The sequence below is a fragment of the Oryctolagus cuniculus genome, chromosome 7 (genome assembly GCF_964237555.1).
Source record: "Oryctolagus cuniculus chromosome 7, mOryCun1.1, whole genome shotgun sequence".
Lineage (NCBI taxonomy): Eukaryota > Metazoa > Chordata > Mammalia > Lagomorpha > Leporidae > Oryctolagus > Oryctolagus cuniculus.
Window position 1 is genome coordinate 127,483,094 of NC_091438.1, and position 18,058 is coordinate 127,501,151.

Sequence of the window (18,058 nt, forward strand, 5' to 3'; positions counted from 1 at the left end):
GCTGTAGCCTGGGAAAGCAATAGAGGATGGCCCAAGTCCAGGGCCCCTGCACCTGTGTAGGAGACCTGGAAGAGGCTCCTGGCTCCTGGCTTCAGATCAGCTCAGCTCTGGCTGTTGTGGCCATTTGGGTAGTGAACCAGTGGATGGAAGACTTCTTTCTCTCCCTCTGCCTCTCTGTAACTCTGCCTTTCAAATAAAATAAAAAACAAATCTTTAAAAAAAATGGTATCTTGTTGATTTTTATGTGCTCTTTATACCTATAGAAAGAGATAATAGAAACATTGTGTGTGGTTTTTTTTTTTTTTTTTTTTTTTTTTTGACAGGCAGAGTTAAGACTGAGAGAGAGAGAGAGAGACAGAGAGAAAGGTCTTCCTTTTTCCATTGGTTCACCCCCCAAGTGCTGCTACAGCCAGGCACATTGCGGCCAGCGCGCTGTGCCAATCCGAAGCCAGCAGAGAGCTGGACTGGAATAGGAGCAACTGGGACAGAATCTGGCGCCCCAACCGGGTCTAGAACCTGGTGTGCCGGCACCGCAGGCAGAGGATTAGCCTAGTGAGCCGTGGTGCCGGCCCAACATTGTGGTTTAAGAGCATAGAGTCTGGGCTGGCGCTGTGGCTCACTTGGCTAATACTCCGCCTGCGGCTCCAGAATCCCATATGGGTGCCGGGTTCTAGTCCCGGTTGCTCCTCTTCCAGTTCAGCTCTCTGCTGTGGCCTGGGAAGGCAGTGGAGGATGGCCCAAGTGCTTCGTCCTTGCACCTGCATGGGAGACCAGGAGGAAGCACTTGGCTCCTGGCTTTGGATCGGCGTAGCTCTGGCTGTAGTGGCCATTTGGGAGGTGAACCAATGGAAGGAAGGCCTTTCTCTCTGTCTCTCCCTCTTGCTGTCTGTAACTCTACCTGTTAAATAAATAAATAAATAAATCTCAAAAAAAAAAAAAAGCATAGAGTCTGCGGTTGACTCCTGACTCTCCCATTGATCAGCAGGTTGCTTAATCTTTGCATGCCTCAGTTTCTTTACTAGTATTATTGAGGTAATAAGAGTACTATTTCATTGGGTTATTGTGAAGATTAAATGATTTAGTATAATGGAAAGCACCTAGAACAATATCGGCATAGCAAGTGGTCATTAAGTTAGCTGTTATTATCATAATTCTCGTTACCAGAGCCTGGTACATAGTAAGCACTTGAAATTTTTTGAGTGACTTGAGTTGTGTTGTAAATTTACCCAGCAAATGTTTATATTCTGTCATATGCCAGGCAAAATAACAAGATCTTGCTGATGAGCAGCTTATGGTATAGTAGAGAAAATATAATGCATGTGATAAAACATATTTAAATGTAGGAAATAATGATACCATAGGAGAGTGGTGTAGATAAAGTGCCTTGGTAGCACAGAAACATGCTAATTCAGAAATCATTGTTCCTTGGAGGGAACCAGATTTGTTTTGTGGGAAAGAGGTATTTGAACTGGACTTAGAGTATAGGTAAAAATCTAAGTGGAAATGAGGAGATGGGCGTTCTAGGCAAGGGAACAGCCTGAGAGAAGGCAAAAGTTTGGAGAAGCATGGTAATGATACTTTATGTAGAATTTCAAATCATACTACCAGAAAGATCAAGGCAAATTAAGTCTCTAATTAGTCGATTTTACCAGAGGTATCAGAGTTGAGTTTCCTGTTGTTTTACTAACTTTAGAGCAATGATGGACTGTCTGTTGTCTAAACAGAGCCTTGCTGCTCAAGGTATGGTCCATGAATCAAGTGGCATCAGCAACTCCCAAAAGCTTATTAGAAATTCAAACTCACAGGTTCTTGCAACCTCTGACCTATAGGATCATAGTATGCGGTTTAACTAGATCATTCATTGGTTTGTTTTCACATTAAAATTTGGGAAGCACTGGGCTAAAATACAAAAGCAACCCTCCTTACTTTTCAGCAGGAATGTGTGTCTCATATGAAACTGAAATAGCAAAGTTAAGTAATCACTCACTCTGAAGTATATAAATTAAGAAAACACTCCTTTCCAGAGCTAGGTAATTCTAGCTGGAGTGATCTAGGGGGTGATAGAGGAAGAGAATAAGGATCATCCACAGTGTACTCTTTTAAGGTCCTGTCTTATACTAAAAAAGGTTTTTAAAAAAGGATTTTTACTTACTTATTTTATTTGAAAGGTAGAGAGAGATCTTCCATCTGCTGGTTCACTCCCCAGATGGCTGTAACAGCAGGGCTGAGCCAGGCCAAAGCCAGTAGTTAGGAGTTTCTTCTGGGTCTCTCACATGGGGCAGGTGCTTAAGCACTTGGGCCACCTTCTGCTGCTTTCCCAGGTCATCAGCAGAGAGCTGGACTGGAAGTAGAGCAGCTGGAACACGAACTGGCGCCCATATGGGATGCTAGAGTTGCAGGTGGTGGCTTTACCTACTACACCCCAATGTCAGCCCCTTGAAGTGATATCTTAACTGCTATGCCAAATACCCACCCCTAAAAAAGACTTGAGGCTTCATCTAAATCTTGCATTTTGATAAAATTAACAATACAAATTTCACAGAAGACTTACTATTGATAGTACATGTTTTATAGTCATAACACTTCTCTGTCAAGGATGAATAATATTTCCTTATTAAAGTATATTCTGGGAGACTGGTGCTGTGGTGGTAAAGCTGCCGCCTGCAGTGCCCATATCCCATATGGGCGCCGGTTCAAGTCTGGGCTGCTCCACCTGGGAAGGCAGTGGAGGAAGACCCAGGTGCTTGGACCCCTGCACTCATGTGGGAGACCTGGAGGAAGCTCCTGGCTCCTGGATTTGGATCAGCCCAGCTCTGGCCATTGAAACCATTTGAGGCGTGAAACAGCAGATGGACCCCTCTCTCTGTCTCTCTCTCTCTCTCTCTCTCTCTCTCTCTGACTCTGCCTCTCTGTAACTCTACCTTTCAAAAAGATAACTAAATAAGTAAATAAATATTCTTTTTTTTTTTTTTGACAGGCAGAGTGGACAGTGAGAGAGAGAGACAGAGAGAAAGGTCTTCCTTTGCCATTGGTTCACCCTCCAATGGTCGCTGCGGCCGGTGCACGCGCTGATCCGATGGCAGGAGCCAGGTACTTATCCTGGTCTCCCATGGGGTGCAGGGCCCAAGGACTTGGGCCATCCTCCACTGCACTCCCTGGCCACAGCAGAGAGCTGGCCTGGAAGAGGGACAACCGGGACAGAATCCGGCGCCCAACTGGGACTAGAACCCAGTGTGCCAGCGCCGCAAGGTGGAGAATTAGCCTAGTGAGCTGCGGCGCCGGCCAGTAAGTAAATATTAACAAAGAAAAAAATAAAGTATATTCTAGAAGCGAGCATTTGCTGCAATGGGTAAGATGCTACCTGGGATGTCCATATCCCATATTGGACTGCCTGATTTGAGTCCCAGCTCCTCCATTCCAACCCAACTTGCTGCTAAAATACGCCCTGGGAAGCAACAGATGATGGCTCGAGTACCTGGGTTCCTGCCACCCACATGGGTGGTCCAGTTTGAGCTCTGGGTGCCTAGCTTTAGCTTGGCTATTATAGGCATTTGGGGAGAGAGAGGCAAATAAAGTGAAAATAAATTTTAAAATTTAAAATAAATTATATTCCATTTATACCAATTAGAGTGTTTCACTCTGCTCAAGCTTTTCCAGTATACATTTAACACCTGTCTTAACTTTCCAGCTTTGTGATACCATTCTGGAGGTGGTGGTGATGGTTTCCAGGATAAGGAATGAGGTGGGAGAGGTCAGGCAAAGTTGCTCACAGAAGTAGAGTTGTGTGACACAACCATGATGTGTGGTGATGTGAGTGAGGAGTGGAGAAGAAGGCAGACAGAAAACTGTCATATGAGGCTGGAGCCTGCCTGACTCTGCCTGAATGTGCTATCGATGTTACCTCTGTGGATGATATGGTCATAATGATAGTGGCCTGGGGAGAAGAGAAATACGGTGTATCACACACAAAGGTCTTTTCAGCTTCTAGAAGACTCATGATTTTAGAAAATGTAGTCATTGTTTTTCTAGTAGAATCCTATTGCCTGACTTGTTTGTAAATATTTTTTAAAGATTTATTTATTTATTTGAAAGGCAGAGTTACACAGAGAAAGGAGAGGCAGAGAAAGAAAGAGAGAGAGAGAGAGAGAGAGAGAGAGAGGTCTTCCATCTGCTGGTTCACTCTCCAATTGGCTGCAATGGCTGGAGCTGAGCCAATCCGAAGCCAGGAGCCAGGAGCTAGCAGAGAGCTGGATCAGAAGTGGAGCAGCTGGGTCTGGAACGGGAGCCCATATGGGATGCTGGTGGCGCCTCAGGCCAGGGCATTAACCCGCTGCACCACAGCGCCTGCCCCGTTTGCAAAATTTAATTAAAGAAAATCAGAAAACTTTAGGCTTCCCAGCCTGTCCCTGCCTATAAATATTCTTTTTTAAGAAAGATTTATTTGCTTATTTATTTATTTAAAAGGAAGAGTTACAGAGAGGCAGAGGCAGAAAGAAAGAGAGAGAGGGACCGGCACTGTGGCATAGTGGGAAAAGCTACCACCTGCAGTGCTGGCATCCCATATGGGTGCTGGTTTGAATACAGGCTACTTCCAATCTAGCTCTCTAATAGGGCCTGGGAAAGCAGTGGAAGATGGTCCAAATCCTTGGGTCCCTGCACCCATGTGGGAGACCTGGAAGAAGCTGCTGGCTTCTGGATTTGGATTGGCACAGCTCTAGCCATTGCAACCAATTGGGGAGTGAAACAGTGGGTGCAAGATCTCTCTCTCTCTCACTCTCACTCTCACTCTCACTCTCACTCTCTCTGCCTCTGCACTCTGTAACTCTGCCTTTCAAATAAAGAAATCTAGAAATAAAAGAGTGAGAAGGATCTTCCATCCATTAATTCACTCCCCACATGGCTGCAATGGCTAGAGCTGGGCCGATCCAAAGCCAGGAGCCAGGAGTTTCTTCCAGATCCCCCATGCGGGTACAGGGGTCCAAGGACTGGGGCCATCTTCTACTGCTTTCCAGGGTGCATTAGCAGAGAGCTGGATCAGAGGTGGAGCAGCCAGTACTGAAACCGGCACCCATAAAAGATGCTGGCACTGTAGATGGTGGCTTTACCTGGTAGCCAAAGTGCTGACTCCTGTAAATATTCCTATAAAATGAGTTTACACTGTGAAGTTAATTGGTGATTATTACTTCTTCATTCAATAAGCATTTGCTTAGCATTTTATATATAAACTACTGTGTATCAGACACTGTATATAGAAATAAAAGAGAAAAAAATCTTATTTAAAAAAATTTATTTATTTATTTGAAAGTCAGAGTTATCATAGTAGAGGAAGGAAGAGAGAGAGAGAGAGAAGTTCTATCCACTGGTTCACTGGCTGCAATGGCTGGGGCTCCAGGAGCCAGGAACTTTTTCGAAGTCTTCCACACTTGGGACATCTTCTTTTTTTAATTTAATTATTATTTTTTATTTTTTGACAGGCAGAGTGGACAGTGAGAGAGAGAGAGAGAGAGGGGTCTTCCTTTTGCCGTTGGTTCACCCTCCAATGGCCCCCGTGGCCGGCGCGCTGCAGCCAGCGCACCGCGCTGATCCGAAGGCAGGAGCCAGGTACTTATCCTGGTCTCCCATGGGGTGCAGGGCCCAAGGACTTGGGCCATCCTCCACTGCACTCCTGGGCCACAGCAGAGAGCTGGCCTGGAAGAGGGGCAACCGGGACAGAATCCGGTGCCCAGACCGGGACCAGAACCTGGTGTGCCGGCGCCACAAGGAGGAGGATTAGCCTAGTGAGCCGCGGCACCGGCCGGGCCATCTTCTGCTGCCTTTCCAGGCCATTAGCAGGGAGCTGGATTGGAAGTGGAACAGCCTGGATTCGAACCAGTGCCCATATGGGATGCCACTGCTGCAGGCAGAGGCTTTACCCACTGTACCACAGCGCTTGCCCCAGATCTGTGTTCTTAGAAGCTTATATTCCAAGTCTGCTAGAGTCGGGAATGTTAAAAGAACAATGGCTATAGTATCCTTACCTATGTCAATGATTCCTCTGGAGGAGGTGTGGCAGGAACCAAGAAAAAAAAAAAAAAAAAAAAGAACAATGGCTGGGTCGGTGCTGTGGCGCAGCAGGTTAAAGCCCTGGCCAGAAGTGCTGGCATCCCATATGGGCGCTGCTGCTACTCTTCTGAACCAGCTCTCTGCTATGGCCTGAGATAGCAGTGGAAAATGGCCCAAGTCGTAGGGCCCCTGCACCCACATGGGAGACCTGAAAGAAGCTCCTAGTGCCTGGCTTTGGATTAGTGCAGCTCCGTCCATTGCAGCCATCTGGGGAGTGAACCAGCGGATGGAAGATCTCTCTTTCTGCCTTTACCTCTCTGTAACTCTGTCTTTCAAACAAATAAAATAAATCTTAAAAAAAAAAAAAAACAATGGCTAACATTTTATGGTGTTTATTACATTCCAGGAGCCCAACTTGTGTCATTCTATCTTCACAACAACTATATGTGTTAGGTAATATGAATACTCATTTTAGACAGGCCTTTAGCTCAACTGTTAATATACTGGTAAAGAGGCCTGTGTCCCATATCAAGCCTGCTTGGGATCGATATCTGGCTCTGTTTCTGATTCCAGTTTACTATTTTTTTTTTAACTTTTATTTAATGAATATAAATTTCCAAAGTACGATTTATGGATTACAATGGCTTCCCCCCCATACCGTCCCTCCCACCCGCAACCCTCCCCTTTCCCACTCCCTCTCCCCTTCCATTCACATCAAGATTCATTTTCGATTATCTTAATATACAGAAGATCAGCTTAGTATACATTAAGTAAGGATTTCAACAGTTTGCTCCCACACAGAAACATAAAGTGAAAAATAATAGATGATTTTTTTAAATGATGATGAAATCAGATCAGACCTATTGTCATGTTAAATCCCAGTGAGAGTCAAGTTGGGAATTGATAATTTCTTTCTTTCTTTTTTTTTTTTTTTTTAACAGAAGATCAGTTTAGTAGTTAGTTTAGTAGTGATCTCCAGTTTACTATTAATGCAGACTCTGGAAGTCAAGATGGCTCAAGTGATTGGTTTTCTGCCATCCGGGTGGGAGACCTGGATTTGGTTGTCCCAGCCCAGGCATTAGGGGACTGATCTAGTAAATGGAAACTCTCTCTCTTGGCTTCATTCTCTTTCTATTTCTGTCTCTCTGCCTCTGAAATAAGCAACCATTTTTTTTTTTTTTTTAAATAAAGGGGTGGGTGTTGTAGTAGTTAGTTAAGCTGCTGCTTGGGAGCCCCAGATCCCATATCAGAGTGCTGGTCCTGTTCTGGCTACTCTACCTCCTATCCAGCTCCCTGCTAATACACCTGGGAAACAGTGGATGACGGCTCAAGTACTTGAGATCCTGCTACTCATGTGAGAGGCCAAGAGTTTCTGGCTCCTGCCTTCTGCTTAGGCCAGTCCTGGCTGTTGTAGCCATTTGGGGAATGGACCAGCAGGTGGAAGATATCTTTCTCCCTCTTTCTGTCTCATTCTCTGTCACTCTGCCTTTCCAATCAATCAATCAATCCTATTTTAGAAGGGGAGGGGGATGTTCAGGCATTTGGCCTAGTGGTTAGGATACTGCTTGGGCTGCCTGCATCTCATATCAGAGCACCTGGTGAGTCTAGATCTGCTTCCAATCCAGCTTTGATAATGTGCACCCTGGAAAAGCAATACATGATGAGGGCTGAAGTCCTTGGATTCCTGCCAGCCATGTGGGAGACATGGATGTAGTTCCTGGCTCCTTGGTTTCAGTCTGGCATAGCCCTAGCTTTGTGGGCATTTGGGGCATGAACCAGTAGATGTAAGATCTCCCTCCTCCTTCCCTCCCTCTCCCTCTCCCTCTCACTCTCTTTCTCTCTGTCTCCCTGCCTTTCAGATAAAATGAAAATAAATTGGAAAAAATTCCCATTTTATCTGTGAAGAAATCGAAATACAGAAAGGTCATTAGTAAGTAGTAGAGTCACGATTCAAATCCAGATCCAGACCACTTTATTTAATGCTATTTAGCAATAATTCAAAGCAGGGCCAAAAAGTTCTAGCAGGACAGTGGGAGGGGGAGTGAGACGGGGAGGAGACTGAGAGAAGGGATTAACACTAACTGAGGGCATTCAGGAGAACACTTATAGAAAATATGAGACTTGGGCCGGCGCTGCAGCTCACTAGGCTAATCCTCCACCTTGCGGCGCCGGCACACTGGGTTCTAGTCCCGGTCAGGGCACCGGATTCTGTCCCGGTTGCCCCTCTTCCAGGCCAGCTCTCTGCTGTGGCCAGGGAGTGCAGTGGAGGATGGCCCAGGTGCTTGGGCCCTGCACCCCATGGGAGACTAGGAGAAGCACCTGGCTCCTGCCTTCGGATCAGCATGGTGCGCCGGCCGCAGCGCACCGGCTGTGGCGGCCATTGGAGGGTGAACCAAGGGCAAAGGAAGACGTTTCTCTCTGTCTCTCTCTCTCACTGTCCACTCTGCCTGTCAAAAAAAAAAAAAAAAAAAAGATTAAAAAAAGAAAATATGAGACTTTAGCTAATCTTGGAAGAATGATTTCCAGTAAGTATGGTATTCCAACTCAAGGGAAGAGCTTTAACTACATTTCCAGGCCAGAAGAATCATTCAAGCCATGCAGTAAATCTTTACTGAGAGCGTGCATCAGACACTATGCTGAGTACAGAAATGCAGAGATAAATAGAAAGATTTTCCACAGTGAGGAAAGTTACTGAAGAGTGATGTGGGCAAAAAGCATATTATAATGAGTTTAGGAATGAATGAAGGTTACAAAATGTAAACAGAGAATGCATGCTTAAAGTTTTGCAACAAATGAAAAGATCAAGTAACATGATGTCTTAGGGAAGGGGTAGGGGAAGAATTTTTCAAGATGTGTGAAATCTAGGTGTATTTGTGAGCTGGAATGATAGAGCCAGAGGAGAGGGAGAGATGGGTGAAGAATAAAGCTCATGGGAAAATGAGAGTTTCTAAAGGTAAACTGGAGCAGATCATGGAATTTTAAATGCAGAGGAAAGGGGGCCACCATGTTCAAGCCCTCAATTTCCAGCTCCCTGCTAATGTACCTAGGAAGACCAAGAAAGATGACCCAAGACCTCTGCCATCCATGTGAGAGACAAGATGGAATTCCAGGTCCTGGATTCTGTGGCCCAGCTCTCACTGTTGTGAGCATTTGGGAAGTAAACCAGCAGATGGAATCTCTCTCTCTGATTCTCTCTCTCTCTCTGTAACTGTCTTTCAAATAAGTAAATCTTTAAAAAAAATGTTGAGGAAAGGAATTTTGATGATACTCTATTAGGTAGAAGGAAGCCACCGCAGAATTATGAAGAAGGTAATGACATATTTTGTTTTCCAAAGGTAATTCTGATAGCTGTGTAAAGGATGGCGTAATTTGGGATTGTTAATAGTGATAAGTAAAAACCACTAACCATTATTTGAGCATGTACTAGACACTGCTAAACATTGTACCTGAAATTTCCCATTTAATCCCCATAACAACTTTAAAAAAAAAATATTTATTTATTTGAAAGGCAGAGTTACAGAGGCAGAGGCAAAGACAGAGAGAGAGAGGTCTTCCATCCACTGGTTCACTCCCCAAATGGCCACAGTGGCCAGAGCTGGGCCAATCAGAATCCAGGGGCCAGGAGCTTCTTCCAGGTCTCACACATGGGTGCAGGAGCCCAAGGATTGGGTCATCTTCCACTGCTTTCCCAGGTCATAACAGAGAGCTGGATTGGAAGTGGAGCAGCCAGGATTCAAACCAGTACCCATATGGGATGCTGGCTACAGCACCAGCCCCCCTCATAACAACTTTTGAAGGTAGTATTATTTTCATGTTCATTTTTACATATGAGGAAATTGATATTTATAAAGATTAGGGGGGGCCAGCGCTATGGCACAGCAAGTTAACACCCTGGCCTGAAGTGCCAGCATCCCATATGGGTGCCAGTTTGAGACCTGGCTGCCCCACTTCTGATCCAGCTCTCTGCTATGGCCTGAGAAAGCAGTGGAAGATGGCCCAAGTCCTTGGGTCCCTGCATCTGCGTGGGAGACCCGGAAGAAGTTCCTGGCTCCTGGCTTCGGATCCGCACAGCTCCAGCCGTTGCGGCCAACTGGGGTGTGAACCATCGGATGGAACACCTCTCTCTACCTCTCCTCTCTGTGTAACTCTTTCACATAAATAAATAAATCTTTAAAAAAAGAAAAAGATTAGGTAACTTGCTTAATGTCTCCTAGGTGGAAATGGATATATCCCTATGCATTAGGGCAAAGGTCTGCAAGTTTTTCTGCAAAGGGCCAAATAGTAAATATTTTAGTCTTTGTAAGCCACACTGTCTCTGTCACAACTATTTAGTTCTTCAGTTTTAACACCAAAGCAGCCATAGACAATACCATGGCTATGTTCCAGTAAAGCTTAATTTATACAAACAAGTAACAGGCCATAGGTGCCAACCTCTGCTAGTGCCCATCATAGTTTGGAGAGCCTTTGTGGAGGAGGAAATGTAGCTTTATCATATTTTACTTTGTTGCTCATTGCTAGGGTGGGATAATGGGAAAAGAATTATTCCTAAGCAGGGATACCATTTTTTATCTCTGGGGAACAGTCTTTTTGTAAGAGGCTGACCAGAAACAGAAATTATGCATAGTTTAACCACATTGTGCATAAAAATGCTTTATCTTTTTATTATAGTTGCTTTCCAATAGAATGATCTCTAGAATAAAAGTTCTGTGAGAGCAGGAACTTTGTTTTATTTGCCATCCTGTTCTTAAGCAGCACCAAATGAATAATTTTTAATAACTTAGTTCATAACTATTCATTATTCCAAGAATTGGTGTATTATATGAACATTTAAAGAAGATATGTCTACCTATTTTTAAAAATTTATTTTATTTATTTGAAAGTGAGAGTTACACAGAGAGAGGAGGAGGGGCAGAGAGAGAGAGGTCTTCCGTCCCCTGGTTCACTCCCCGGTTGGCCATAACAACCAGAGCTGCACCAATCCAAAGCCAGGAGCTTCCGCTGGATCTCCCACACAGGTGCAGGGGCCCAAGCACTTGGGCCATCTTCCACTTCTTTCCCAGTCCATAGCAGAGAGCTGGATCAAAAGTGGAGCAGCTGGGACTTGAGCTGGCACCCATAAGGGATGCTGGCACTGCAGGCGGTGGCTTTATTCACTACGCCACAGTGCCGGCCCCATACCTATTTTATTTTAAAAATTTATTTGAGAGAGAAACACTTCCATTCACTGGTTCATTCTCAAATGTTCACAATTGCCTGAGCTGGGCTGAGCCAAAGCCAGGAGCTGGGAACTTAATCCAGCCCCCAAATGGGTAGCAGGGACCCAACTACTTGAACCATCACCGTACATTAGCAGGAAACTGGATTGGAAACAGAGCCAGTCCAATCCAGGGATTTTTATATGGGGTACAGGTGTCTTAACCAGTGACTTAACTACTGTGCCAAACATGTTCCCCTGCCCAACTAGTTTCTGATGGTGACTGAAATTCTTAGATATTCTGTCACTTAGCTTATAGACAATGTGCCCTGCTGACAAGAAACACGTTCAGTTCTCACCACTCTGTGTAGCTTTTTATTCATTGTTTGATAGACTTTAACCTACCCCACCTTCCTCTGACTCACTCTCTTCCATATTAGGTGGTGAGTTTTATGGTGAAGAAGCAGATAAATGAAGTCAAAACGTCCCACTTTTAAAAACAAGGAATTGGGAATAGGAAGAAGTGTTCAGAAATGAAGAGGAGAGTGGGAATTTAGAAGCCAGCTTCTTCCTAGCCACCTATGACCAATTTAATTTCTTTATTTTTTATTTTTATTTTTTGCCAGGCAGAGTGAGACAGTGAGACAGAGAGAGAATTATAGACAGTGAGAGAGAGAGAGAGAGAGAAAGGTCTTCTTCCTTTGGTTCACTCCCCTAATGGCTGCTACGGCCAGTGCTGCACTGATCCGAAGCCAGGAACCAGGTGCTTTCTCCTAGTCTCCCATGTGGGAGAAGGGCCCAAGGACCTGGGCCACCCTCCACGGCCTTCCCGGGCCACAGCAGAGAGCAGGCCTGGAAGAGGAGCAACCGGGACAGAACCGGCGCCCCAACCGGGACTAGAACCCGGAGTGCCAGTGCTCCAGGCGGAGGATTAGGCTAGTGAGCCACGGCACCGTCCATGGCCAATTTAATTTCTACATGGTCCACTTCTAGGTTTTAGTTGTGATAATTGCTTTTTTTTTTTTAACTCTTAATATGCACCAGTCACTGTGCTGTGCACTTTACCTTGATTATTTTATTCAGTCTTTCCAAGAACCTTATGTTGTTATCACTATTATATCCATTTTACAAAAAGTGAAACTAATGCTTGCCTGGTAAAGAGTGGCAGTAGGATTTGAACTCATGCCCTCTAATTTCAGAGTCTTTTCAACTACTTTGCTATTTTGATTGCCATCTTTTCCTATGTCATAGATAAGTTTCAAGTAGTCATTGAAGCATACACCTTGTTTTTTTTTTTTTAAAGATTTATTTATTTACTTGAAAGTCAGAGTTACACAGAGAAGGAGACACACACACATACAGAGAGAGAGAGAGAGAGGGAGGGAGGGAGAGAGAGAGAGGCAGAGAGAAAGAGAGGTCTTCCATCTGCTGGTTCACTCCCTAGATGGCCGCAACTGCTGGAGCTGTGCCAATCCAAAGCCAGGAGCCAGGAGCTTCTTCTGGGTCTCCCACGCGGATGCAGGGGCCCAAGGACTTGGGCCATCTTCTGCTGCTTTCCCAGGCCATAAAGGAGAGCCAGATCAGAAGTGGAGCAGCCGGGACTCGAACCAGCGCCCATATGGGATGCTGGCACTGCGGGCAGCAGCTTTACTCACTATGCCACAGCGCTGGCCCCCATACACCTTGTTTTTAATACCTCCTAGATCCTTTCTCAGTTTCTTTCCTATCTCAAATGTGTGGATAAACTTACAGAAAACTAGGAGTCTAGAAATGCCCCTTGAAGAAACTCTGATATTCCCAAATTATTTGAAATATGGAAGCAGCATGCCTTAAACACTGCTGTGATATCACAACCAACCAGTCATTCTTCCCACTCAGTTCCTTTTCGCTAACTGATCACTTGCTGAGTTTGTGTACTGTTTCCTAGGCAGTGTTAGGTGTTGTGAACACATGGAATAATATAGCATGGACTCTGCCTTCGTGGAATTTATGGTCCTTTCTAGTACAGTCACGGCTGTGCCTTGCACCTTCCCTTGTACTCAGTTTCTTCCTTTTCTTTGTACATCTAACCTAGAACTTATTTGGGAATTTATTGTCAATGAGACTTTGTCCTTCTTGGTAACCCAAGCCCCTATTGTTGTTTTTATGATAATTATCCTCTCCTACTTTATCGTCACCATCAATCATAATCACTGATTTATGGTTCTTATTTAAAATTTATTTTTATATAAGAGGGAACATCAAAAAGTTTGTAGAAAATGGAATCCAAGAACAAGTGTTTGGCCTAGTGGTTAAGATGTCTGTGTCTTGGCTGGTGCCGCGGCTCAATAGGCTAATCCTCTGCCCGCAGCACCGGCACTCCGGGTTCTAGTCCCAGTTGGGGCACTGGGTACTAGTCCCGGTTGCTCCTCTTCCAGTCTAGCTCTCTGCTGTGGCCCGGGAGTGCAGTGGAGGATGGCCCAGGTCCTTGGGCCCTGCACCCGCATGGGAGACCAGGAAGAAGCACCTGGCTCCTGGCTTCAGATCAGCATGGTGTGCTGGCCGCAGCGGCCATTGGGGGGTGAACCAAGGCAAAAGGAAGACCTTTCTCTCTGTCTCTCTCTCTCACTGTCCACTCTGCCTGAGGGAAAAAAAAAAAAAGATGTCTGTGTCTCATATCAGACTGCCAGAGTTCAAGTCCCAGCTCTGCTCCTGCTTCCTGCTTCCAAGTAATGCACACCCTGGGAGGCAGCAGGTGATGGCTCAAATACTTGGGTCCATGCCACTCATGTGTGAGATTTGGGTTAAGTTCTTTGATGTGGGCATTTAGGGAGTAAACCAGTGAATAGGAGCTCTTTCTGCCTCTCTCTCTGGCTCTCAAATAAATAAAAGACAGAAGGAAAGGAGAGGAGAGGGGAGGGGAGAGGAGTGGAGGGGTGGGGAAGGGAAGGGAAGGGGCAGGAAAGGAGGGGAAGGGAGGAGAAGGGAGAGGAGGAGAGGGAGGGGAGGACAGGGAAGGGAAGGGAGGGAGGAAGGAAGGATTAGAATATAAAACTAAGCTTATTTGATAAAAATTATGATATCCAGGTATATAAAGCATCTTATATACGGAAAATAAGTAATATGAAAAAGCTATGCCAGGATCTCAATTTTTTTATTTTGCACCAAAGTAAACTTTTTTTTAAAGAAAAGATTTATTTATTTATTTGACAGAGAGAGAGAGAGATCTTCCTTCAGCTGTTTCACACACTTACCCTCTAAATGGCTGCAATGGCAGGAGTTGGGCCAGGCTGAAACCTGATGCCAGGAGGTTCATTCAGGTCTCCCACATGGGTGGCAGGAGCCCAAGCACTTGGGCCACCTTCCACTGTTTTTCCCAGGCCGTTAACAGGGAGCTGGATTGGAAGTGGGGCAGCCAGAACATGAACTGGTGCCCATTTTGAATGCCAGTGTCACAGGCAGCAGCTTTGCTCACTGTATCACAACACTGGCCCTGACAACTTATCTTTTTGTTTTTCTACAGTCTTTTTGAAATATTTCATATAAATATAACAGTCGGTTGAAAAAAACTTTGTAAAATAATAGAAATGAATAAACAAAAAGTAAAACTACCCTTTACTTTCTCAGTACAATTCCATTTGTTAAGGCTTATAGACATTTTCTTTACTATATAAACATTTTTTACATAAGTAGAATCATGCTATATTGTGTTGTAGCTCTATGTTTTCTTTTTTAAAGATATTTTAGGGCCTGGAGTTGTAGTATAGAACTCAGGTAAAAACTGCTGCCTGTGATGCCAGTATCCCATATGGACCCTGGTTTGTGTTCTGGCTGTTCCACTTCCCATCCAGCTCCTTGATAATTGCCTGGGAAAAGCAGCAGAAGATGGCCCAAGTGCTTGGGCCACTGCCACCTATGTGGGAGACCCAGAAGAAGTTCCTGGATTGGAGTTGGTTCTGCCCTGGCCATGGTGGTCACTTGGGGAATGAACCACTGGATGGAAGGACCTCCCTGCCTCTCAAGTAAATAAGCAATTCTTTTTTTTTTTTTTTTTAAGATTTATTTATTTATTTGAAAGGCAGATTGACAGAGGGTAGGGGAGAGACAGAGGGAGAGAGATCTTCCATCTGCGCTTCACTCCCTGAATGGTTGCCATGGCTGGGACTGAGCCAGGCTGAAGCCAGGAACCTGGAACTCCATCCTGGTCTCCCACATGGGTAGTAGGGGCCCAAGTACTTGGGACATCTTTCACTGCCTTCCTAGGTACATTAGCAGGGAGCTGGATGGGGAGTGGAACAGTTGGGACTTGAACTAACATTCAGATACGAGATGCCAGCAGTGGCTTAATCTGCTGTACCACAACATCAAACCTTTTCTTTTAACATTACATGTTGGATATTCTCCCGTATTAGTGGATAATATGTATTTCTTTTTTTTGTAATGGCTCTATAACATTCCAATCTGTGAGTATACCATAAATATTTTAAACAGTCCTGTAATGATAGGTATTTAGATTCATATACATTATTGAAGTAGTTATCCTTTGTCTTAGCCATTTGGGGTGCTTGAACACAGTGCTTTAGATTGGGCAAATTATAAATAGAAATTTGCTGCTCACAGTTTTGGGGGCTGGGAAGTCCAAGATCAAGGTACCAACAGATGTGGTATCTGGTGAGGGCTTTCTGCTTCATACATGGTGTGTCTTCACATAGTGGAGGGAACAACTTCCTTGAGCTTCTATTATGAGGACCTTAATCCCACTCAAATCACCTCCCAACGTCCCCACCCCTTAATACTATCACATTGGGGAATAAGTTTCAACATATGAGTTTTGAGAAAAACATTGACATTCAGACCATAGCATCTTTTTACAAGTAGTTTCACTCACTGAATTGAGTATATTTGTAAGATAATTCTGGAAAGGGAGTTGTTGGAGCAAGTAAACTTTTAGTAGATATGGTCAATTATCAGTTGAAAAAAAGTTGTGCCAAGATCTCAATGGTGTAAAAATTATTATTTCCTCACTTTCTGGACAACACTGAACATAATCAGACGTCACTGAACATTATCAGTGGGAGACCTGGAAGAAGCTCCTGGCTCCTGGCTTCGGATTGGTGTAGCTATGGCCATTGCAACCATCTGGGGAGTGAACCAGCAGATGGAAGACTTCTCTGTCTCTACCTCTCTCTGTAACTCTCTTTCAAATAAATAAAATAAATCTTTAAAAAAAAATTAGGAGGCTCTAGGTTATACAAGAATTCAGGGGACTTCACAAATATTGGATAATTTCTAATGCTTGGGAAACTAAAGTAGTTACTCTATATGGTATTTATGTTCATGTTCTTTTCACTTGTTAAAACATTTTTTTCTTTAGGTTCATGGGTGTATGTGTTCATCAAGGACAGTTGCATGCACTTACAGAGGTAAGATTTCAACATTTATGGTCCCAAAGTATTACTCATTTATGTAAGTAAAATGTATGTGTATTTATGTCTGTGTGAAAATGAAAGTGTTAATAACGCATTCTTCTGTTGCCTGGGGACAGTAGTCATCTCTCTTAATGCTCTTGTGTTCCCTCATGATACTTGGTGAGTACTCTGAGAATATGAGTGCTCAAGTGTTAAATTGGTTCTTGTTCCCTGGATAGCTCCCTCCTATGCCAAGGGATAGCATCATTTGACTGCAGACTCTCTCATGGTAAGAAATTCCCAGAATGCCTGGAAATATTTTATGTCCTGATCTAGAATTCCAGTCACTGTTCTAGTTTCCTGATTGGTCTTACTAATCATTGGAATCAATTTTCCATCTGTATTCTCATTTCATTTCCAGCCTCTGCTAGGCAGATAAAAATGTGTGATAGTCATCATTCATTCTCTGGAGACCAGTGAATTCTCTCTAGAAGAAAGATTTCCAGTATTTAGGTGCCAGATTATCAGCTTCAGAATTTGCTACAGTGCTTCTTAAAAACAGATTTCTGGAGTCTTCTAGATTTAACAGGTCCAAATAGGGCCCATCTGTATCCTTGTAAGTTTCTCAAATTAGTCTCATGAGCAACTAGAACGTTCTAGAATGTTTTCACATTCTTCATTGAGAAGTAAGTACCAAAGAATATAGTGAAGAAATGTAGGAAGGAAAGTTGTTTAACAGAATTTGCAAGAGTGTTGGTTTCCTGCTGGCTTGGTTCCTAGTATCAATCCTTGACATCTTATGAAGAAAGGTTTCTTGTGCCTCACCCTATGCCTCTTTTCTCAATTATCGAAAACACTGGAAGGTACCATGTCTGTGGCTATATCCTGTCTCTTATGTGGACAGCAAAAGAAGGTAGAATGGTGAGGAATTTAAGAGCATGGCCTCTGAAATATTTGTTTGTTTACTTTTTTATTTATTTGGGCCAGTACTGTGGCGTAGTAAGTTAAGCTTCTGCCTGTGGTGCTGGTATCCCATGTGGGCACTGGTTCAAGTCTCAGTTGTTCCACTTCTGATCCAGCTCCCTGCTAATGGCCTGGGAAAGCAGCAGAAGGTGACCCAAGTGTTTGGGTCCCTATAACCACGTGGGAGACCTAGAAGAAGCTTTGGACTCCTGGCTGCAGATCAGCCCAGCTCTGGCCATTACTGACATTTGGAGAGTGAACCAGTTGATGGAAGACCTTTTTCTGTGTCTCTCCCTCTGTCTGTAACTCTGCCTCTCAAATATATAAATAAATCTTCAAAAGATTTATTTGAAAGGCAGAGTATCAGAGAATGAGTGAGTGAGTGAGTGAGAGAGAGAAACTTCCATCTGCTGGTTCACTTCCTAAATGGCTGCAACAGCTAGGGCTGAGCCAGGCCAAAACTAGAAGCAAG

At 44.2% G+C, this 18,058-nt stretch overlaps 1 protein-coding gene across 5 annotated transcripts in view; it reads left to right on the forward strand.

Annotated features, from left to right (window-relative positions):
• TESK2 (testis associated actin remodelling kinase 2) overlaps positions 1-18,058 on the forward strand; it is a 163,070-nt gene that overhangs the window by 88,097 nt on the left and 56,915 nt on the right. For all 5 annotated transcript variants that reach the window (XM_051857854.2, XM_051857852.2, XM_051857856.2 and 2 more), the window contains one exon: positions 16,590-16,638. In XM_051857854.2, the coding sequence (XP_051713814.1) occupies positions 16,590-16,638 (49 nt within the window). The remainder of the gene's footprint in view (positions 1-16,589; positions 16,639-18,058) is intronic.